At 52.0% G+C, this 23434-nt stretch overlaps 2 protein-coding genes across 3 annotated transcripts in view; one reads left to right on the top strand and one right to left on the bottom strand.

The window, feature by feature from the left end:
* RALY (RALY heterogeneous nuclear ribonucleoprotein) overlaps positions 1-13771 on the top strand; it is a 75293-nt gene extending 61522 nt beyond the window's left edge. Inside the window, exons 3-9 of one of the 2 annotated variants that reach the window (XM_017837246.1) lie at positions 344-416; positions 6626-6673; positions 6907-7067; positions 8260-8373; positions 8918-9063; positions 11841-11889; positions 12112-13771. In XM_017837246.1, coding sequence (XP_017692735.1) covers positions 344-416; positions 6626-6673; positions 6907-7067; positions 8260-8373; positions 8918-9063; positions 11841-11885 — 587 coding nt within the window. In that variant the 3' untranslated portion in view covers positions 11886-11889; positions 12112-13771. Of the gene's footprint in view, positions 1-343; positions 417-6625; positions 6674-6906; positions 7068-8259; positions 8374-8917; positions 9064-11840; positions 11890-12077 lie in introns of both variants that reach the window. The other variant, XM_017837248.1, reaches the window with a different exon arrangement.
* Positions 13772-21099: 7328 nt separating this feature from the next.
* Positions 21100-23434, bottom strand: part of EIF2S2 (eukaryotic translation initiation factor 2 subunit beta) — a 12536-nt gene continuing 10201 nt past the window's right edge. The window contains exon 9 of the mRNA XM_017837250.1: positions 21100-22659. Within this exon, the coding sequence (XP_017692739.1) occupies positions 22484-22659 (176 nt within the window). The 3' untranslated portion in view covers positions 21100-22483. The remainder of the gene's footprint in view (positions 22660-23434) is intronic.

The following is a 23434-nucleotide window of genomic DNA, read 5'->3' as shown; positions in this document are numbered from 1 at the left end:
CAGCAGTTATCGATGGGCAGCAGGTTTATATGTTGTCTGTGCTTTGTCACAGCAGCACCAAGTTCTCCCCAAACCTTGTTCTGGATCCGTGTGTGTGGATTAGAGCACGGGCAGGGCCTCGACTTCAGAGTGACCCGTCGTTGGCTCTGTAAAGGAAAAGGAGGAGGTTTTCCCAGTGCAAGAATTTGCCTTCTTGTGGAGGTGCAGCAGACCCCCAGCCATGCCAAAAGCAGGTGGAGATAGGGTGGGAGGTGTGGAGGAGCCCTGGCAGGGGCTCTTCCTGTGCTTGGGGTGGGTGAGGGTGAGCAGGGACGTGTCACAGCTGTGTGTCCCTTCCTTGCAGATATCAACATGGCCGGGGAACCCAAACCCAACAGACCCAAAGGGCTCAAGAGAGCAGCCTCTGCCTTGTACAGGTAGGTCTCCACAGCGTCACCTCCCTTCAACAAGGTCTCCAGGTTGGTCTTTGCCCACAACCACTGCCCTGAGCTCCCTGCTCCCCGCCCCCAGCTCCTGGGACATCCAGGTCTCCTCCCGGGGCTCCTGGTCCTTTGCAGGGCCCTCAGTGCTTGGCTGAAGGGAAGAGAACCAGCACAAGGCAGCAGTGGCTGCCCCAGGGTCGGCCAACTCTGCCTGGGCAGGGTCCCACCTATGCAGGAGCTGTTTGGAAAGGGTGGGCAGGACCTGCTTTAACCACATCAGAGACCTTGAAAGAGGGGCACCAAGAGGAGCTCCCTCTTCAGCCCCAGAGCCTCCAGCCAGGGGGGCACAGCAGTGCTGGGAGTTGGGGGAGGGCAGGGAACAGGGATAACTCAGGGAAAGATGCTCAAAAAATGGGCAAGAGGAAAAGGGCAGGGAAAGGAAGAGAAGAAAAGGAGAAAATTGGAACCCTCTGAGGTGACAAACCGAGGAGGTGTCTGGGGGAAGCCCCAAGGGAGCCTGGTTTGAGGAGCAGTGACCAAGGGATCAAGGGAATGCAAGGGACAGATAGGACATGGAGTAGGTCTGTGGGGGATGTAACGTGTTACAGATGTCAAAAAGAGCCTTCAGCTCTACAGACTTCACCACAATTTTCACAAGAAGTGAAGATTTTCGTTTAAGTCCCAGACTGGAGTCATGGGAGTGGGGGAGAAGCCCAGTTAAGTTTTTGCTCCTGTGGTTGCAGAAGGGAAAACTTAAAAAAGGTGTTTGAAGAGCACCCTGCAGGTTCAAGAAGCCAAAACCAAGTAACAAGATCCCCAAATGTGCTTTATTTATAAATTCTCGTTGTTTTGATGCCAGTCCCGTGGTGTGGAGACTGGGGAGCTGAGTCAGGAGGCAGAAGGTGTGACGTGGGGAAGGAAAGACTAAAATGAGTATCAGGATTATAGGTGGGTGTAGTAAAAATGGAAATCAGGAGAGAACTGTAGATTTTTCTACAAAAAGGAGAAAAAAGGGAGAGGGCTGAGGAGAACCCACAGTTCAGACTCAGCCGTGTGGTGTGCTGCTGGAATGACAAACCTTGGGGGTGACAACACTGTTGTGGCACAGACAGACCCACCTGAGCCCCAGGAGCCCTCCCACCACCCCCAGGGTGTCTGTGGAGACCTTCCACAAGTCACAGCTGAGACCCTGCAGCTTTCAGGCAGATTTTGCCTCCCACCCTGGGCCAGTTTGGACCTTCACCAGGACGTGGCCCTCTGGATTCCCACTTGAGGGGAGTGGGACTGTGCATTCCCCACACTGGTGGAAACAGAGATGACACAAATCCTGCTGTTTGGACAGGACGTGTGCAGCTCAGGTGGGGCTAGGCCATAACACACATCAGCTCCCTCCATCCATCTTGCACCAACAAGCATTTCATTCCCTGCTCATCCGTGCCTGGAGCTCTAATTCCTGTCTGTGGAATGCCCAATATTTCAGACTTCCAGGCTGCTGAGAGAGAGCAAACAAGAGATTTTTGTTCCCTCCCACAAATATGGATATGCTAAAAGATGGGCCAGAGAGCTGCACTGCTCTGAGCACCAGCAATATTTCATCCCAGACTGGCTGTCAGATTTAAACTTTGCCGTCTGGACTAGCAGAGCTTCCAATGTCTCCCAGAAAGCAGGGAATGCAGGTTTGCAGAGGGCTGTGATTACAGCTTCCTGAACCACCATCCATTTTTCTAAATGTTAGACTTCAAAAAATCACAGCACCATAATTTATAGAAATGCTGGGTTAAACACAGCACAGGAGTTTTCCAAAGGTTGGAGTTGCCTTTGCCTCAATCCAAGTCTGTGTGAGAGGGGGAAAAGGGAAGGGAAGGAACAAGATCTCCTGGGGCATTTGGGGCCATGTTCAGGGCGGTGCCAGTGAACCCACCTTGCTGGGAGCTGGTGGGAAGGGAAGGTGGCTCTGCCCCAAGGCAGCAGGGGCTGCCAGTGCCCTTTGGGGGCACAAATCCCTGCCCTGCCCTGCAGAGCTGGTGCTGACACTGCTCTGTAGCCAAAGGCACAGTGAGGACAACCCAGGAACTGCAGGAGCAGCTCAGTGGCCCATGGAAGGGTCTCTGAAGTGGTGACAGGCACAAACTGATCGTCACAGGCAGCAGATGCAGGTGGGCAGTGCCCTTCCAGCTCACTGGAATCTAAATCCCTCGTGATCCTGTTACAATCCCTGCAATCCCTGCTGTCAGCCCATCTCCAGACACTCCTCCAGGTCCTGGCAGTGGTGCTGGCAGCAGTGACACCTCAGGGCCAAATGCAGCCAGGCAGGGCTCAGAGCAGCCTCAGGGCACAGGGGAGGTGGGCAGTGGTGCCCCAGCCCAGCAGAGCCAGCACTGGCAAGGGATGTTCATGCCATCCCATCTTAGAGCAGCCCCAGCACCTTGGGAATGCCACATTCCTCCCCAGTTTCCCACTGTTTGCTGGAGGAAGGAATCTCACAGCAGCTACACAGGTTCACTCTTTGGTCAACACCAGAATTTCCAAGGAAAATCCAGCAGGTGTTCATGGAGGCTGTGCAGCCATGAGCAGGGAGGGTGGCAGCTGAGCACAAGTGTGTCCCTCATAATTATTGGCATCAGGCAGCAATTAAAGCCCAGATGCTCCAATGCACATTTGCCTGATCAGAGCTGGCCCCCCACACGTGGGGCAGGGGCAGCACGTACAGACAGTCACCCTCCTGTTCTGAACAGTTGCATTTGGAGCCTTGGTGAGTCGTTAGTAAATGTTATTTAATTGCTAAAGGAAAACAAAGCAGGAGCAGTGCAGCAGGAGGTGGAAGCAGGGTGTTACTTGGAGCCTTCCAGCCTCTCCCTCCAGTTGTCCCAACTTTATTTTTAAAGGGTGCAATGTCACCAACGGATTGAAAAACAGCAGAAATGGTTCCCGTGCACAAAGTCAGGCCTGGCAGGTCCCTGGTAAACGATCCATCAGTCTCAGGAGGGTTTATCCCACGTGCAGTGGAATTTTGAGGCACCCATAAATCACCAATGCAAGAGCACTCCCTTTTACCAGCCTTTTTCCTGGGTTGATACTGGAAGAGCTGCCCTGTGCTCAAAGCCTGATTCCAAAGGTGAAGCTAAAAGCATCCAGGCACTGCCTCCCTGGCACTGTCTGTTGAGCCATGACTGACTGGGGTGTTATAGCAGGGTCAGACAGCCACAGACTTATTCCCTTTTTACTCCCTTATTATTCCCATATTCCCTTATTATTCCCTTGTTCCAGCCTGCTGCCTTCCCTGAAGGCTGTCCCATGGTCAGCAGGTACTGAAGCATCACTGCCAGAGGCTGGGATCAGTGTTTTGGGAAGTCAGGACCAGCTCCCCAGGGCAATTATGCCCCTAATTCCCTTTGAAGCAGGTGGAATTGTCTCCAATCCCATAGAAATTCAGGGCCAGGGCAGGAGTTGCTCCCAGCCTCGTGCTTTGCACCCACAGATGTTCTTGGTGCCCTGCCCTGCAGTCCAGGCAGGGGGTGACCCCTCCACTGCCTCTGTGAACACACTGCAGAACTGGGCCAGGAGTGATTCCCACCAGGAAAATGCAAGGCTGCCCTCTTTGGTCACACATTCCTTATGGAAAAAGGGAGTAACAGCAGAATAACATTTACAGGGTTCATTGGCCACTTCATCCAGCAAACTGCTGTTTGACTGGTCTTGAAAAAGGCTGAGGAGTTCACCTGAGCTTTCAGGCTTCTCCATCCTTCTCCAGTCCACACCAGGTGGGATCTACAGGTATTTGAGGCCAGGATTTATCCTGCTGGTGCTGGAGCTGAGCCTGGGAGTGAGGTGGAAGTGCCCAAATGCAGGGCAGGGTAAGTGATGGAGAGATGGAGGGTGTCTGCCCTGCTCAGGGCTTCAGTCCTTGTTCCCAGATGCCAGGCTGTGCCCAGGACAGCGCTGGCTGCAGAGGGGCAGTGCCCCTGTGATGGAGTTGGAGCTTCCCAACCAGGATGGGGCTTCCCTGGGGAGCAAAGGCTTGGAGGAAAAGCTCAGCCCTGGAATGTGAATGGGATCAGGAGAAAGGAATGTGGCCATTTCAGCAGCTTGCCAAATATCCCCAAGCTTTGTGCTGTTTATGAACAAATGCCCTAAAGCTGCCTCGTGGTCTCCAAGCCACAGAGAACTTCCTAACTGGAGCCACTCCCCATGGAAGGGGCTTTAGCTGGGAATAAAGACACTGCTTGCAGAGAGACGCCACTGGTTTCTCTTGCCTGTGGCTACAGAGAACATTGGCTCCAAGGCACTGCTGGAGTAAGTCAGAAACACCTCATCAGAGCCTGTCAGGATTGAAAATATTACAAAATTGCAGCAATTTCATTTGAGTGAATCTAAGGAGGGGAAAAAAAATTGAAGAGGGGGAGTCTGACAGTGTAGAAGCATCCTAGTTCAATTTTCCTTTCAAATGACTTCCTATTTTGCTGGTATTCTGTGTTTGTTGGATTCAAGCAGGACTGGAGTCAAATATCCTGGGTGATCAGAATAGATTGGCAGGCTGAGGGGAGCTGTTTTCTTGGAAATTTTCTGTATCTCCAGGTTTCTTCCCAGGTTAGAAAGAAAATCAATTTACCAGTCACAGAAACCTCATGAAGGTCCATCTCGTTCCATGCTGCCCATCTGGTTTATTCCAGCAGGAGAATTACCTTCCCCTTTCAATGCAGAAAAGGGAATAAACAAACACAGATTGTTTATTAACCCAGTAGTTGGGACAGAGGCTGCAGGATATTCCTCTGAGCCCAGCAGAAATGTTGGCTACAACTTGGGTCAGAAGGGGAGGGCACCAAGACTGAAAAGAATTTGAAATTCACCTATGAGGCTGTAAAAAATGGCTGGTTTTCCTCAAAAACTCGGGATTGGGAAGGGTTGTGGTGATAACACCTCCATGATCACGCCTGCCCTCCCCCAGCCGTGAATGCCACAGGCAGCAGCTGCTCAGGGAGAAGGTCCCAATCCATAAGAAGTCCCTGGCAGGGTCTGGTGGTGGCAGCAAAGCCCAGAGGAGGCAGTAGGTGCACATGCCTTGACCTTAACCCCTCACACCAGCTCTGGGTGCCTCCAACCATCCACACTGTGCTCAAGGCCCCCTGAGGCACAGAGTGAGTCTCCACATGTGCCACAGGTGTCTAGGGAACCCAAGGAGCATCCAAGGAACATGGAAAAATCACATTTAAGAAAGCAGCCAGTACCTGAAACTCAGCAGTGGCTGGGAAGCCCAGTGCCAGCATAGACAAGACAGACTTGTTGGGTCCAGCCTGGAATTCCTGGTCCAAACCACACTTCCCACCAGCCTTTCAAGCCACACATTCTTCTTGTCACTTCTGCTTTAGAAGCTGGACACCAAATTTACTCTCAGCTACATACTTGAGTGCTCGTCCTTCCCTCTGCCCATCCCCAGATCCTCCTGGCTCAGAGTTCTTCCCTTTTCCCATCAGTCTCTCTTCCCATTAGATTTTTTTATAAGCCAGTTCAAGGAGTTTCAGGAAGCAGGACAGACTCTTTGTTTTCAGGGGCTGCAGTAGCCCTTCTGTTTGTTGGGAGCAGAGAGAAGGGACTGTCACCATCGCTCCTGACCTGCCCAGGCTGACTGAGCCTCAGCACAGTGGGGAGGTGGGACAGCAGCTCCCAGTGTGGCTCAAACCACCTGGTCTGTGCTGCCTTGGGAAAAAACAGCTGCAGCAGGAGGGAAAACCAGTTACTGGGTGTCCAGGGAGTGAGAAAGGTTCTGGCTTTGGGTTAAAATTCAGCTCAGGCTTAAGAAAACAGGCTGTGGGCATTGTCTGGCTGGGGGTGGGAGAGGTTTAAACACCTTTGAAAGCAAAGATGTTAAATTAATAAATATCCCCTTCTTCCTGACTTCTCTCCCTGCACATCTTCTCACTTCATCTCAAGAGAACCAGGTTAGCACTCTGCTGCCATCACCCCTCTCTCCAGTGCCTTAAGCCCCCCCAAATCTTCCTCCTGGGCTCAGCCCAGGTCTCTGCAGCCCTTGCAGCCAGGAGGACAAGTGTCCATGTCCTGCCAGGTGAAAGGACAGAGGGGCCCTTATGGAGGGGGAGCAATTTATTTACTCTTTATGGCCCTGGGGGTGCTCAGCAGGCAGTGGGGGAGCAGCAGAATGAATGCCCAGCAGTACTGAACCTGTGCTCCCCTCACTGTCTCCACAGTGGCTACGACTTCGACTACGACTATTACAGAGACGACTTCTACGACAGGTGAACGGGGCAGGGTCAGCCCAGGGGGGGTTTCTGTGGGGTAAGACCTTCCCTGCAGTGTGGGGGAGGGAGGTGGGTGCAGAGTGGTCCAGCCCAGCCCCATGGTGGGCTCTGATGGCCGGGCTGTGCCCTGGATCTTCACCAGCACCCCTTGGGCTCCAGCTGGGTGTCAGGGCAGGGCCGGGGGTGCTGCAGGGCTGCTTCACCCCCTCCATCCTTCCCCCCAACTCCAGGCTCTTCGAGTACCGGGGCAGAGTGTCCCCAGTGCCCAGGGTGGTCCCTGTGAAGAGGCCCCGGGTCACCATCCCCCTGGTGCGGCGCGTGAAGGCCTCGCTGCCCGTGAAGCTCTTCGCCAGGTCGGCTGCCATCGCCAACAGCTCGGCCAAGCTCAAGTGTGAGTGTGGGATGAGGGGCTGGATGGTACCCAACAGGGTGGGGATCAACCAGGCCAAGGGCCGGGTCCTGCACTTTGGCCACAACAACCCCCATTGGTTCTACAGGCTGGGACAGAGGGGCTGGAGAGCAGCCAGGCAGGAAGGGAGCTGGGAGTGGGGATGGACAGGGAACTGAACAGGAGCCAGAGTGTGCCCAGGTGGCCAAGAGGGCCAATGGATCCTGGCCTGGCTCAGGAACAGTGTGGCAGCAGGAGCAGGGCAGTGATTCTGCCCCTGGACTCAGCACTGGTGAGGCCACCCCTGGAGTGCTGTGTCCAGTTCTGGGCCCTCAGCTCAGGAAGGACATGGAGGGGCTGGAGCAGGGCCAGGGAAGAGCAGCGAGGGTGGGGAAGGGACTGGAGCACAAGTGCTGGGAGGAGAGGCTGAGGGAGCTGGGGGGGCTCAGCCTGGAGAGGAGGAGGCTCAGGGGAGACCTCCTGACTCTGCAACTCCCTGACAGGAGGGGGGAGCCAGGTGGGGGTCGGGCTCTTCTCCCAGGAACCAGCAGTAGGACAAGAGGGCACAGCTTGAGCTGTGCCAGGGGAGGTTTAGGTTGGATATTAGGAAGAAATATTTTACAGAGAGAGTGATCAGCCATTGGATTGGGCTGCCCAGGGAAGGGGTGGAGTCATCATCCCTGGAGGTGTTTAAGGTGAGACTGGATGTGGCATCAGTGCCATGGGCTGGGAACCACAGCGGGGTTGGATCAAGGTTGGACTCAATGGTCTCGGAGGTCTTTTCCAATCTGGTTGATTCTGGGATTCTGTGGGTGTGCACATGGACCCCCTGGCCCCAGGCACCCACCCACAGGCAGGGTGCTCCCAGGGAAAGCCTTCACCCCAAAACATCTGGAAACAACAGCCTGAGCAGCTGGGGAAGGGTTGGGCCAAAGCCTGGTGTCAGTCTCCACAAGCTGCCTGGGCAGCAGACTCCCAGGCTTTTTTGGGTGCATGCAGCCCCCTGCAGCCCCCAGCAGGCAGTAGGGACTGAGGAGCAGTTTCCAGTGTGGGGTTCCTCCTTGTGTTTTCACCCTACTCAGCAGTTGGGGTTCCTCCATGTCTGTAACCCTGGGCAGGGGGGGTGAGGGCAGGCTCTGCGGGTGCTCTGCAGGGCACTAAAGGCCTTTTGTTTTCCCCTCTTCCTCCCTCCAAGTGAAGAGCAGTGAGCTGCAGACAATCAAAACTGAGCTGACACAGATCAAGTCCAACATTGATGCTCTGCTGGGCCGGCTGGAGCAGATTGCAGAGGAACAGAAGCTGTCTGCAGGTCAGTGGCGTGGGGGAGTGCCTCAGGGCCAGCCCCGAGCAGCACAACTTAGAGCATCCTCTGGACTCTAACAGTGAAGGGTCAGCCCCCAGGATCCAGGGTAGAAGCACAAGCCATAATTACATATCAGAATTCCCCAAATTATGGACTTGGGTTCAAAATTATGAGATTTTTTTTTCTTTAGTTATATGGTTTGTATTTTCTTAGTCTGCTTTTTTTTCTATTATTCTGTTCTACTCTTCTCTGTCCTATCCTATGCTAGCCTAGCCTATCCCATCCTGTCTGGCTTCCACACTCCCTGGAGTGATGTAGAATCCACTCTGCTCTTTCCAAGGTCTCTGGGGCAGTTTCCTCAAAATCTGCAAAACTTCCCTTTGCAGAAAACCCCCGAGATCATTATTTACCCACCGAGTGAATTTGGGAGCCCTCTGCACTGGTGTGCCCCGACTCCGGCACTGCCCTCAGCCCCTGATCCCTCTGCACTGGTGTGCCCAGGCTCTGGTGGTGCCCCCAGCCCCTGATCCCAGTGCTTTTGCCCCCTCAGAGGTTCGGAAGAAGGCTGAGAGCAGCAAAAGTGAAGTGTCCCAGGAGGACACGGCGTCGGAGGCCGAGGCCAACACGGAGGAGCCGCTCAACGGGGACGAGGGGGAGGAGGAGGGTCTTGCACAGGATGAGTGTGAAGATGAACTGGTAAGAGAGCTTGGATGATGCCTCCTCCCAGCCAAAGGAGTTCATAGTGGACCACAGTTATACTGGAACTTGCTAAATCCCTGGGAAGAGTAGTTTTCCCTTCCTCCAAAGAAATCAGTGTCTTTAAATCCTGTGATTGTTCTCAGCTCATTCTTCCCAGCTGTTCTGCTGCCCTTGCAAATGCGTGGGGAGATGGTGAAGAAACGTGCTTGGCTCTTAAAATTCAAACCACATTTTCCTTGATTTCACAACTAGTAATTGTTCAAACCAAATTGCTCTGCTCCCAAGTAATTCTTGGATGGATTTGAACACATGGCAAAGACAGGCTGTGGTAAATTAACTGCACTTTCCTGACTCTGTGCATTTGCAGTGCCCTTCCATCTGACTAGACATCCATGGAATCACAGGAGTTGGAAGGACCTGAAAGCCCATCCAGTTCCAACCCCTGCCATGGAGCAACTAGCCCAGGTTGCTCCAAGCCCCGTCCAACCTGGCCTTGGACACTTCCAGGGATCCAGGGGCAGTCACAGCTTCTCTGGGCAACCTGTGCCAGGGCCTCCCCACCCTCCCAGGGAAGGATTTCTTCCCAATATCCCATCTCTCCCTGCCCTCTGGCAGTGGGAAGCCATTGCCCTTTGTGCTGTCATTCCATGCTTGGGTATGGCAGTGCCATACAGGGCACTGTGTGACCACTGGCAGCACTGTCATTTATCCAAAATTAAGACTTTTATGAGAACAGGATCATCTCCAGACCCAGGTCAGGGCAATAGGGGTGGAAGGACTGCCCTCCTGTCCACAGCCCTGGGAAGCTGGGTTGGCTGGCATGGCAGGGGCAGGCCCTGAACCTGCCCTGAGTGTCCCCTGGTACAAGTCCATTCCTTCCCCACCCTGGCACTGGTGGCAGCAGAAGTGAGGATGAAGCTCAGCATCCCTCTCTTATTCCTCACCCCTCATCTGTGGGGTGAGCTCACAACACACCCCCAGCACTCCTCCAGTGGCCAGAGAGCTCCTGCAGCTCCAAACACTTCCCGGGAGAGCTGGTTTGTGCTCTCCTGCTCTGTCCTGCCTTAAGTCAGGATGGATGAGGGGGCTGAACGGGTCTTCCTTCACTGCTGCTAAATCCTGGGAGAGCTGATGAGGGGGAGACATCATAGCAGGTACTGGAAGAAGAAAGGCACAAGCTCTGTGCCACTTGGATAAGGAAGGCCAGGTTTGAATTACATCAAGGGAAACAGATGGGAGAAATTAAGGGGTAACTTGCTGATGTTAATGATGATAAGGCAGCACACAGCCTGTCAACAAAGAATGTGGACTTGTCTGCCAATGTTGGGATAAGAAAACAGTGAACAGACATCTGCTGGCACTGGTTTGGGAAGAGCTGGTCTTCATTAAGAGATGAACAGGATGACTATTTCAGCTCCCTTCCATCTCTGTTTTCTGTAACTCTCTGGTCCTGAAGTGGCTTTGAGACCGGAAATATTTCCCTCCCAACACCAGACAGGCTCCCATGTGCTCTCCTGGGGCAGGTCAGTGTGTGCAGGTCGTGTGAGGGTCTCAAGCACTGAGAGGCAGCTCCCCAGAACCAGCCTTTGGGGTGTGCTCCTGACCTGACAACACTGAACAGCTCTGAAGTCTTCCCAGTTCCTGGGGAGTGACTCCTTTATCCCACATCTCTTTGGCTCACACACATCACTGTGGCCATCACCATCTGCTGTCCATGGACATGGTGCCCACACGGGTCCCTAAAACCCCTTTGGCTCTGCTCCATCAGGTCTGTGAGTGACCTCTGACTCTTCTCCTGTAACACCCCCACCCCTCAGAGCCAAAGCAGGTTTTTTTGGACCACCAATCCAAGTGCACTTGTTAAATATTGAGCTCTGAGCAGTGAATTTAGGTGTGGAAAATACTTGATAAGTGCAGCATAAAGTGGTTGGTTCATAGTCAGACTTTCTGCTGTGTTAATGCAGTTTTGGCTTATCAGCACAAGTCTGAGGGGCAGCTGAGAGGGAACTGGGGGGGCTCAGCCTGGAGAAAAGGAGGCTCAGGGGGGACCTTCTGGCTCTGCAACCCCCTGACAGGAGGGGGGAGCCGGGGGGGAGTCGGGCTCTGCTCCCAGGGAACAAGGGACAGGAGGAGAGGGAACAGCCTCCAGCTGTGCCAGGGGGAGGTTTAGGTTGGATATCAGGGAAAAATTCTTCCTTGAAAGTGTGGCCAGGCATTGGAACAGCTGCCCAGGGAAGTGAACAAAGAGGTGCTGGGTTAATTGTTGGACTTGATGATCTTAGAAGTCTTTTCCAACCAAAATGATTCTATGAATTCTATCACTTCAAAGCCCAAGAGGGAATCCCACATCCCAGGTCTGCTTGGCAGAGCCATCCCAGAATAAGAAGCCGGAGGAAACTTTTGGTTTTGCCTGCAACTGTTGTGTGCCAGAAACCACCTCCACGGCACCTGGTGCCCATGGCCCGTGTGTTTTGTAGCTCCTCCCTCACCCTGAGCATCCTGGCACTGCTCTCCCACCCCAGGGCACCAGCTGGTCACCACGTGAGAGGTGTCACAGCACCCCAGGCAGGGCAGGAGGGATGTGTGACCCAAGAGCCCTCAGCCTTTCTCCTCTTTGTTCCTCCTTCCTGGGTTTATCCAGTTTTCCTGGGACAGATGGGACTGAAACTCAGGCAGCACTTTATTCAGATCTGATGTGTCCTGCCCACCTCCTTCCCCTCCAAAACACACCCCCACGTGGTGATCTCCTGTTTCTGGTTCCCTTTTCCCTGCAGGAGAACAGCCATTACACAGATGTGGAGGATGCCAGACTACAGTAACCAGGTACAGCTCCTGCACTGCTGTTTGGAGGCTGATTCTGAGCAAGAGCTCTCCTTCTGGGCATGCTGGGGTGGGGGGTTGCTGCTTCAGAAGATGCTCTTTCCCACTGATCCAGGGAGCTTGGCTGCTCAGCTGAGTCCCTGGCCAGCCCCTCGCTCCCTTTCCTAAATGCCAAATCTTTGGGGTTCAAGGACAATGATGTCCCTCCCCCTTCTCCCCTCACAGCCCTCTCAGAACAGCAGTGAGCAACTGTGTGAGGAAAGCACGAGGCTAAACCCTGTCCTGGCACGTTGAGCAAGGCAAGCTGAATGGAAGTGCTGCTGTCATCTCTACCTGGCATCCAAAAGGAGAAACATGGCCCGACATCTTCCATCCATCTGTAAAGCAAAGACAAGGAAAACTCATCATCCCAGTGAATCCCCACTGCCCCTGCAATGGATTGGGAGCTCTGCAGCCAGGGGAGGCAGGAGCCCAACCTGCCCAGCCCAGAGCCACCACGGACTGGAGAACAGGAGAGTGGTGTCCCCAGGGAGCCCGAGGGGTTTGCAGGAGAGCGGGGAGGACTCAGCCCAGCCCAACACAGACGTTTTTCCCCGTGTGAGGTGAGAGCCAGAGCATTTCCTGACTGAGGGGAAAGTACTGTCTCAGTGTGGATGGTTTGTGTTCCTGCACTGGGGATCCTGGTGAGGAGGAGGGTGTGGGGTGAGCTGCCCTCCACAACAGTCACCTCCTGTCACGGCTCTCCTGCCCCACGAACCACCGTGGGCCCACAGGCACTGCCAGGTGGGAAGGAGTCGGAGCTGGAGCTTGTGCTGTGCTCTGGAAGCTGCTTGGAAGAGGGAAGGGGAGAGGAAGCTGCAGGAAAGCAAGTGATGCCAAGCAGGAGGAACAAAGCCCACGTCATCTTCAGTGGTTTGGTCTCACTGTCCACTGGGAAGGCACCGTGTGAAGGCTGAGCAAGGCTCTGCAGAGTGAGGGGGGGTGAGGGTGAGACCCTTGGCTTGGTCCAGCTGCTCCCTGCGAGGGATGGAGAGCACCCACTTCTGCAGCCCAGTGCCAGAGACATCAGCTCCTTCCCTCGGGAGCCCACAGCTCCTCCTGCCCCCTCTCACACCGACCTGGCACGTCAGGAGAGCTCCAGCAGCTCCTGTTCCTGCCGTGCTCCGTCACAGCCCGCGGGGTCCGTGCAGTGGGACAGCCCCTGGGAACAGGGAGTGCTCCCAGCACAGTGCACGTGGGGGTGCAGGCACCTCCCCTGCTCCCCACATTGCAGCGGCTCCTCAGGGGAACCCCCTCATGCCACACCCCTGAGAGCTCTCAGCCTTTCTCCTCCTCCTTCCTCCTTCCTGGGCTTACCCGGTTTTCCTGGGCTAGATGGGACTGGAACTCACTGCAGCACTTTATTCTGATCCGACGTGTCCTGCCCACCTCCTGGCCCTCCAAAACACACACACACCCCCCCAGTGCTTTGACTCCAGCCCGGTGTCCACACCCTCTCCTTGGTCAGACCCTCCCACCCCACGCATGGCCCCGGGTCCTTCCGAGTGCTCCGACCTCATCCATGGCATCTCTGAAGGGTGAAGGGGAAAACAGGCCTGGGGGCAACACTCCAAGCCCCCCAGGGCCACCCTGGAGTGAAGTACAAGGTTTGATTTGCATTTCTTAGTTTGGAATGTTTGGTGAGGGATCAAAGGGATAACAGAGCTTTCCCCTCCCTGTGCCGGTTCCTGTCCAGTCTCCACTGTTGTGCTGAGCCTTGTAGAGCTGTTTTCTAGGCCTGGAGAGATGAGCTGCAGTTTTTGCTATGAACTGACTGTGATGCTGATGTTTGGGAGAAAGGTGACCTTGTACATACGATCCTGTATAATAAAAGAAAGAAATCTAATTTCTTTCCCTCTCTTCTCTCTCTGTCTCTCACACTGTTTTCTTCTACTTCAGACAAGTCTTTCCCTTTCTAAGCCTCAGCTCTGCCCACAGGATTTGCTGTCCCTTACACAAGGTATATCCCACTGGGCTGAGCAAAACATCTGGGTTCACAAGGGCTCTGGGATTTTTCCCCTGGAGGCTTGGAAACTCCTTTGATGCAGGAGAGCAGGGGACAAATCCAGGCCTTTAATCTCTGGACTTTGCACTGGTCCAGCTCATAACGGACTGGAAAAATTTGGCTGCTGTTCCAGTTTGCACAAGGCAACAATACAACTGCTCCTGAGGCAGTGTTGGCACCAGAGCAGTGTCAGGAGGGACCAGTGATCACCATGGGGAGAATCAGAGGATCCCAGAATGGTTTGGGTTGGAAGGGACCTGAAAGCTCATCTTGTTCCAACCTCCTGCCATGGGCAGGGACATCTCCACCAGCCCAGGTGGAATCCAGGTGCTGCCAGGCTTTCAGTGCGTTTGAAAGGTTAATTTTGAGTCCTAAAAGGTTCTCTGTTGAGCCTGGTCTGAGCTGTCACCCAGCACTGGAGGGCAAAGCTGCCTAGTGCAGCTGGTCAAGAGCATGGTGAGTCTGAGGATGTTTGAACATCCATCCATCCATCCATTCATCCATCCATCCTGGCCTCAGTCACCAGTTCAAGATGTGGAATGCAGCAGCTGCACTTAGTGGTTGCATGTCCTTGCAACAGGGAAGTAGGAAATGGGGGAGGGAGAAAAAAAAAAACAACCAAAAAAAAGGAAGTCAAAATGGCTCTAAAGAAGACAAAAATCAGCCCTACCTTAGCTCTGCTGAGCCAAGTACCCAGCTCAGAGTGGCTGTGGGGCAGTGCCTGGAGGCTGGGGCTGGATCACTCCAGCTCCAGGCCATCAGAGCAAGGCTGAGGTCTCCAGTGAACAACTGCTTTGATTTTATTAATTATTTTGGGGGGAGAGCAAGGGACTTTGGAAGCTCCCAGGCAGCCCCCTGTGTGGTCATTACCTTTGCTCTTGGCTGTAGGTGGGGCCTCAGTGAAATGAGTCCTGGGGTTTTGGTGCTCACTGGGTTCTGTACCAGCCAGTGATCCACATGGGGTGGGAGGGTGCAGCAGTGGGTGGGAAAGGGGACATACACACACAGCCCCCTTCACCCCTTCGGACCTTGAATCAGCTGCAAAGTTTCCTTCTGACTCCACTGGTCCCTCAGGAGAGGGACAGGGGGACAGGAGGTGTCACCCCTCCCCTGAGCAGGGGTGGCACAGAGGGCAGGGGACGGGAGGTCCCCACTGCCAGGGCACAGGGGACACTGCAGGGACACCCAGAGTCACTCCCTGTAATCGTCCCTGCCCTGCTGGGGTGTGGGAAGATGAGGGTTAGGCCAGTCCATTCTCCCCAGAACATCCCCCAAGGCAACAGTCAATTCAACATCTGCATATTCTGAATTAAAACGACCAACATGAACTGAGCAGCAGAACTGAACATACACACAGTTTCCACGGGGTGAACTGGAAAAAAAAAGCCTTTGTTAAAGGCTTTCCCCAGTCCCCCACAGAGGGAAGATCCCATTACCAAGTGTCCTGGACCTCTCCTGGCTTCCCACATTTGCTGCTCTGCTTGTTGCTGTCCCACTGTTGCTCTCCTGTGCCCAGAGCAGCGTGGCCTTGGTTGGAAACAAACGCGAAGTCTCCAACCCCACTGCCATTCCTGCACCTCAGCAAAAGCAACAGGGAGTGTCTGGGGTGGCCAACACACCTTGGGCTTGGATGTGCTGCTCTGGCTGGGATGAGCAGATGTGCAGGAAGCTTTGGTGCTCTGTTTTTCACATGCTGGTCTGGGCACTCATTAGAGCAACAGAACAGGGTTACTCCATCCCCAGATCCTCCTTCCAAGTGCTTCTGGACATGGAAAAACACTCTGTGGGGTCAGAATGCCTGTAATTGTTCAGTTTGAGTCAAGAGATGTAACAAAAGCCTCCAGTGATTTAAAACTTCCATTAACTGAGATGAGTAGTTCCAGTCCATCAGTGCTTTGGAAACACTCCAGTTACTGCAGCTGAAACAGGACCATCCTTTGGGGAATTTGTAAGAGCCAGTTGCTGTCTCTGGGACAGTGGTTATATCCCTCCTGCATTGTCCTTCTGTTATCTGCAGGACATTTAATTCCATCTTTTTCCTCTTCTCCAGAAAGTTTCAGAAACCTTCGGAGATGTGGTCGAGAACCCCAAGGGCTCCTGGTGGAGTCCATCCATCCCCTGCCAGGAAAACACACCCAGGGCAGGGGCAGTGATGCTGAAAGGACTCAGCCAGGAGTCCATGGATGTGCTGCTCCAGTCCAGCAAGAAAACCCTTTATAACACTGGTTCAGCACCTTCTTGGTGCCATTTCAGGTGGATAATTTTCCCTGCCAGGCTCGGGATGCAGGGGGGCAGCCCGGGCAGGAGAGGGGGGCAGGGCCACAGCAGTGCAACACTCCCAGTGTTTGCTTGGAGCTCCCTCCTGCTGGATGATCCCGAGCCATTCCAGGTCAGGAGGACAGGCCTGGCAGCTCAGCTGGGACATCCCCTCCTGACCTTCACCCTGCGCTCCAGCTTGGCCCCTCCTGCTGCTCAGAAGACCCATTTCATCCCCAAAGGCCAAAGCATCCTTGCTTTTGGCCAGCTCAGGAGGCACTGTGTGCCCACAGCACCCCCAAGACAGGCCCCCAAGCCCCAGCACATTCCTCACTGTGCAGGCACAAGGGTTGTGCTGGTCAGGGGCAGGGTTTGACGGCACCTCCCTCGGCCAGGACAAAGTGCAGAGGGAAACAGTGTCCTTCAGCACACAGCTGAAATGGATTTGGGAAAGTGGAGAAGGCCTGGAATTATAAACACTCATGGACAGAACATATTGGAGACCCCCCAGCCAGCCCCAAACAGCCTCTCACCAACAGGGAAACCTCAACAGCACCCACAGCCCAAAGCCTAAATCAGCACCCCCGGAGGACCCCAGAGGAGGATCCCACTCCTTCACAACAGAGAAAGCAATTCCTCCTCCCTCTGCTGGCTGAGGGTGTTGGGAGGTGCGGGGACAAGGCAGCAAAGAAAAGTGTTTTTTAAGCTCCATTTTAATTTTTTCACATGTGTGGTGGAAAAAAAGGTTCTTTTAGTGCCGAACAAAAACACAGCACAAGGCCTGCGACAGGCTGTGAGGGCCCTGAGCGGGACAGAGACATGGCAGGCCACAAAACAAAAAGTAACTGGAAATTTTTTACTTGCCATTTGTGCCTAATTCTCAAAATTAATCACATCTGACTGCTCTCCCTGTAACGAAGGCAAGAAATCTCCCTTTTCCTTTCAAAATGAAAATTATCAGCAGAGGACTGTAAAGCCATGTTAGAAGCACCAAGATCCTACAAGAAAACTGGAGAGGGACCTTGGACATGGGCCTGGAGTGACAGGACACAGGGCAGGTTTAGGTTGGACATTAGGAAGAAATTTTTTACAGAGTGCTCAGCCATTGGAATGGGCTGCCCAGGGAGGGGGTGGATTCTCCATCCCTGGAGGTGTTTAAGGTGAGACTGGATGTGGCATCAGTGCCATGGGCTGGGAACCACGGCGGGGTTGGATCAAGGGTTGGACTTGATGATCTGAGAGGTCCCTTCCAACTCAGCTGATTCTGTGATTCTGTGACACGGGGGAATGGTTTCCCACTGCCAGAGGGCAGGGTTAGGTGGGATATTGGGAAGGAATTCTTCCCTGGGAGGGTGGGGAGGCCCTGGCACAGGTTGCCCACAGAAGCTGTGGCTGCCCCTGGATCCCTGGAAGTGTCCAAGGCCAGGTTGGAGGGGGCTTGGAGTAACCTGGGCTGGTGGAAGGTGTCCCTGCCCATGGCAGGGGGTGGAATTGGATGATCCTTAAGGTCCCTTCCAACCCAAACCATTTTGGGATTTTGTGATCCAGCCATGTCACCTGACACTGGTGACAATCACAAGGCCCTGCTCCACCCCCAGTGAAATGCTTCCACATGGGAGAGAGAAATGCATGGAAACAATGGGATAATTACCCAAAGCAGGGCTGGAGTAATTAGTTTTAAAACAGAGGTTTTAAAACTAATTTGCTTTACTGCAGGACGGAGAATTAAGGAAGCTGCCTCTGTTACAAACCCCAAAACCTCTGTGAGCCCAGAGAGCCACTGAGGACGATGCAAGAAGCCGAAGAGGGAGGGAGGTTCCACACATTTCTGCTGGGTATTCCACTGAAAAATGCCTCCTAGCCCAGATGGAAAGGGATGACTGTGTTATCCCAGAATTCTGCCCTTGTTTGCAGTGTGCAAAAAGGATGAACATTAAGGAGTGGGCCTGGTCTTAGAGACACAAGCAGAAGGGAAGGGAGAAAGTATTTCTCTTCCTGCAAGGAAAAGCAATTTTATCAGTTTATCAGGCAGGAACCTGTTTCCAGGGCCAGCTGGAATTTCTGCTTCTGTGGCTGCTCCCTTGGGCTTGGGACAGCACAGGCTCAGCCATGGTTTTACACAGAATAGATGAGAATGGACAGTGTATGATACCTGTGTGAATATGTACATAGAGCTTATCTATATTCATCTATGGTCACACACCTACAGCAAAAGCAGTGTCTCCCCAAGCTCTTTCTGAAAAAACTAAGACTGGCTGAATTGCCTCTGGAGGCACTTCCCTGTCTTCACCTTTGGAATAGTTAAAATAATGAAAAAGCTGAAATAATTAATAATAATGAATAATAAAACAGCTAAAATAAGCAAAGAGCTAAACCCACCAGATTTCTTAGCCAAAGAACTGGAGCTGGGTGAGGTCCCTTCAATCCAAAGGCTTGTACAGATGGAATAGTGCATGTTAAAGATCAGCAACAGCCCTTGAAGCTGTTTGTCTTGGGGAAAGATGTTTCTCTTTAGGAGGAAGATATTTCAAGTAAGATCTTCTTTCAAAAAAGCCTTTTCCCTCCTCCTATCACGAGGCTCAGAGCAACCCTTCTGCTCCCTCATCTCTCTGCACCTGAGGGAGAGGACACCTGGAGCTGTGCTCCCTTCCCTGCCATGGGATTTTACGGTTCATCCAAAATCCTTTCAGCCCAAATTAGAGCCTCTTGAGAAGAGCCCTTCCAAGGTGGACAGACAGCTGGAACTAGAGTGAGCTGTGACACAGGGGAAGTGCCAAAATGTCTCTGTATATGAGGGCAGAGCCAGACAGGTCCAACCAAGCCCCAGTTTGGATCCCCATGAACTTTGTGGGAATACAAGCCTCTGCAGATCCCTTGGCACTGCTGGAAAAACCAAGGAAGGCTTTCAGGGGGACAGGCTTGTCCTGCTACCTCCCCACTGTCTCTGACCCAGGTAATCTGCTCCACAGACAACAAGCACTGCCCTTCACCACGGCAAGAACAATTCAGAAACAGAAAAGCAAACAATTCTCTTGTAAGCTGATGTGGCTTTGCAGTTTGCTGTCTGTCCAGGCTGAAGCTGAACTGGTAGTTCTTGTGCAGCTGCTGTTTTCTGTTCAACATCTACTTTCAGTTGTGTCTCAAAGCTTGGCCTCTCACTTCCTTGGATGCTCTTCCAGTGATCTGGAATAAACCTCTAGGATAAAACTGAGCAGAGGGGCAGAACAGAGAGCTGGAGAAATGTTATGGGAAAGATTAACAGGTAAGTTCTAATGATCTTTAGCTGCCAGAATCACACTCGACTTTCTTTTTTCTGGACTTTCAGAGCTTTCCTGCTGTTTCTATCTCTGTCCCTCCCCCAGCAGACACCATCACAGGCACTTCCACCTGATTACAGCCCAACACCCCCCGCAATTCCTGACTAACCCTGTCCTGTTTGCAGCAGCTTGGAAAATCTGCTTTTTCTTCTCCTTGCTTATGTTTCCAGGTGCCCAAACCTCCCTGACAAGCTGCCCCCTGGCTGGCACAACCCAGGGATCTCAGGGTGTGGTGTCCCTGCCTGGAGGACACAACACACAATGCCTGGGAATGACCGGGAATGCCCCGCCCTCAATGGAAACATTTTAGAAACTGCTCCTCCTTTACACCGTTTCTGGTTATAGAAGTTGATTAAATCCTTGTTCTGGCCAGAAGCTTCCAGCAAGAGAGCTCATTCTCCCTTATTTTGGTGATACCCAGCAGTTATTTCAGCGGGACAGAAGCACATGAGGGCAGCTGATCCCACTGGTTGTGCTGAACAGGCCAGGAGAGGTTGGGTTGTTCCAGTGCCCTGAGCAAGGCCCCCAACCCTCTGAGTCACAACCCTCTGACTCCACAGCAGAGACAGAAGCATTTACCTGCCAGAAGGGGGGGATAAAGGGATTATTCTTTGAAAGGTACCAAAACTTCAGGCTGCCTGACCACAGCACAACTTCTTTTGTTAAGTTCTCCCAGGAAATCCAGAGGCAAGACTCAGATTTCTCTGTCCTGGCTGGACCTACAAGAGCTCAGACTAACTGGGTAAGGTGAAGGAGAGCTGGGCAGGGCAGAAGCCATGGAGAGAACCAGCCCAGCCCTTTGCAGTACCTAAAATCTGCCTCCCACATCTCCTGACAGCCAATTTCCAGCTCAGAGGAAAAAAAACCATGGAGAAGGACAGCTCTGCCTGCCTCCCAAAAGATGCCTGCAGGCAGAGCTGGGGCAAACACAGCCACCCCCTCCTGAGAACCCCCTCCTTAAGCTGCTTTCTCAGAGCCAGCTCAAGCAGAAACTCCTCTTTTTGCCTCCACACTCCAAGCTCACATCAGCCTTACGGGTAGCAAGAGGCATTTGTGTTCATACACCACTTTTGGAATGGACACACTGAAAGGAGTTTTTTCTAAAAAAAAATGAAACCCAACTGGTATCTGCTCCTAGAAATGACTTCTCCTGCATCATTGAGGTTATTCCAGAGCCTCCACTCAAGATGTTGCACTCCAGCATTAGCCATCAGGATTTCACAGTCTCAAAACCCACCTATAAAATACACCTATAAAGCTCTCCTTGCAAGCCAGAGCTCAAAAGTAAGAGGTTTGAACAATTATTTATTCCTTTATTAACTTGGATTTGTTGATCCAATTATACTGAAATCAAACTTTGTATTTAATGCACTAAAATACAGCAGCCACACTGTATTTGTTTTTAAGTATGTTAAAGGTACTTGACCCAGGAAAAAGTCAGTTAGTAGAAACAGAAAGTATCATTTTTCTTCAGCTATTTTAGTGTGTCCCAACAGCAATTCATCAAAACAAAAAGGCAACTAGCACTTCTCCAGAAAGTGTTACTCCCAGCAGGAGGAGTAGAAACAAGAGGAAGAAACAAGAATACAACAATAATGTTACAAGAGGCACTGATCCTGGCTTTATTCACTTTAAGATACATCCAACATTGTTATAGCTCACTTGAAATTCAAAATGTTTTTAAAGAAACCAACCATAAAACCTTGATTCTTGCCTTACAGTGCTGTCAAGTTTGCAAACAGCGAGTGACTTCCCAGCAAGGCTGTGCTCTGTATTAACAAAGGTTACAACTTAGTACAAACCTTTCAAGTTCCTGATTTTGGAGGAATTGCATCCAGAATGAGCACTTGCCCTGGGGAGGAGGCTGCTGTGCTCACCTGCAGGGGTGGGTGCTGTGACACCTTCCCCTCACCCTGGGGCACTTTGGCAATCAAGTGACAACTGATCCCCCTTAAGGTCCCCAGGAGGGACTTCACTCCCCCTGAGCATCTTTGTGCTTGACTGGGAAGACCAGCAGGGACAGCACTGAGTGTGTCCCCTCGAGATTCCTGACAGACTGTGAGCAGAGGGAAGTGCTCAGGATGATCCCAAAGCAAAATGTGTTAATTTGGAACTCAAACTACTTGGCAGCATCTTCTGTAAATTCAAGATTTATAGAAGACTGGGTCGCAGCCAGCACACAATGACATTTAGACCTACTTTTTTTTTTTTGATGCATTTAGATTCATTTTAAAGTGATGAAGAGTGCAGGACTTCAGAAATATAAACATTTCTCTATTAGAAATTGCAAACTTTAGTACTATGACACTATGAAAACTTACAGTACAGTTTACTGATTCTGTGTTAAGATTCAGCATCATTCTGGTGTCTGAAGTCTCTCAGAGCTACTTTTTGCCTAAGGCAGCAGTACCAACAAGTCCTGCTGTCCCTGTCTGTGCACCCAAGGGTGTAAAAGCACAAGCAGGTCTCACACTGGCACAGCCCTGTGACTCTGGGACTGGTTTCTCTGTTTAATGACAGCCTAACTAAAAATCAGCTTGTTAGGGAAAAGCAAAATAACCTCTACCTTAATCTTCATTCTGGGTCTTGGACACAGTTCAGTGACATGATCTGCAGAACAACACACCAACCGTTCCCACCAGCGCTGAGAGAGGAAACTGAAGGAAGAATCCAAATCCAAGACACTCACTGTTATAGGATCTTTAATTTATCTCGTCTTTTACACAAGTCTGAACGGATTAAAAAGCACCTCCTTTCCCATCACGTTCCTTACAGTTGGTAAAATATATTCAATGAGCAAATGTATGTGAACAGCTTGAGGATCTGCATCTTGCAAGGGTTTCACAGCCCAACCAACCAAAAGCCAAATTTCTCGCGGTTTTTACAATCTCGTTTTAACGCAACGGTCAATCCGCTCCTGGAAACCTGTCCAGTGCCACCTCCCCAGAACACTGTGCACAATCCAGTGGTGATTAGCAGACTAATTAGCTTTGGCACGGAGCTGGGCTCTCTTGCCTGTGACAGCCTGGAAGCCTGTTTTGATGCTGGCGACGGAGCAGCGGGAGTGGCAGGTCTCGCACTGCAGGAAGTATAACCTGGTGTCCTTCTGCAGGATGGTGTCCGGGGAGCGACACGTGTGGCAGGTGACATACTCCTCTGAGGGGAGGAACACAGGGGCAGTTAAACATCATGCACGTGAAGGCATCACTTCTTGAGAGTTTAGGCCCGGAACACTGTCAAAAGGCACCTGCTAACTCAGAGGGGCTTGCTGTGGAAACCCTAAAGTTGCCCCCCAGTTCCCAGGTTAATAAAGATGAGGTTTCGTAGGCACTTGTTACCTAAAATCTAAGAAAAAATTCCTCTGCACAGTTTTGAGTATACAAAGGTAAAGAGCAGTTCTTTAATTAAAGGAATTCTGAGTATAGAAAGGTAAAGAGCATTTAAAAGATAATGCAGACAAGTCACCACTTCTTGAGCCTTTAGTCTTGAAACACTGTTCAAATGCATCTGCTAACTCAGAAGGGCTTACTATGAAAAGCTAGAAGTTGCCCCCCAGTTCCCAGGTTAATAAAGATGAGGTTTCATACTGTACATTATGCACCTGTTAGTTAAAATTGAAGAAAACACTCTCTGGATAATTTTGAGGGTAAAGTGCAGTTAAAAGATAATGCAGCCAAGTCACCACTTTGGCCTTTAGCCTTGAAACACTGTTAAAATCCATCCACTAACTCAGAAGGGTTTACTATGAAAAGCTAGAAGTTGCCTGCAGTTCCCAGGTTAATAAAGATGAGGTTTCATATGGTACGTTATGCACTTGTTACCTAAAAATCTAAGAAAAAATTCTCTGCACAGTTTTGAGGACAGAAAGGTAAAGAGCAGTTTTTTAAGGGCACAACATACATACTGCCCCCCACACAGCAGAGGCCTCACA

Source organism: Lepidothrix coronata, unplaced genomic scaffold (assembly GCF_001604755.1).
Source record: "Lepidothrix coronata isolate B3197 unplaced genomic scaffold, Lepidothrix_coronata-1.0 Scaffold298, whole genome shotgun sequence".
Lineage (NCBI taxonomy): Eukaryota > Metazoa > Chordata > Aves > Passeriformes > Pipridae > Lepidothrix > Lepidothrix coronata.
This window is presented reverse-complemented; position numbering and strand designations above follow the sequence as displayed.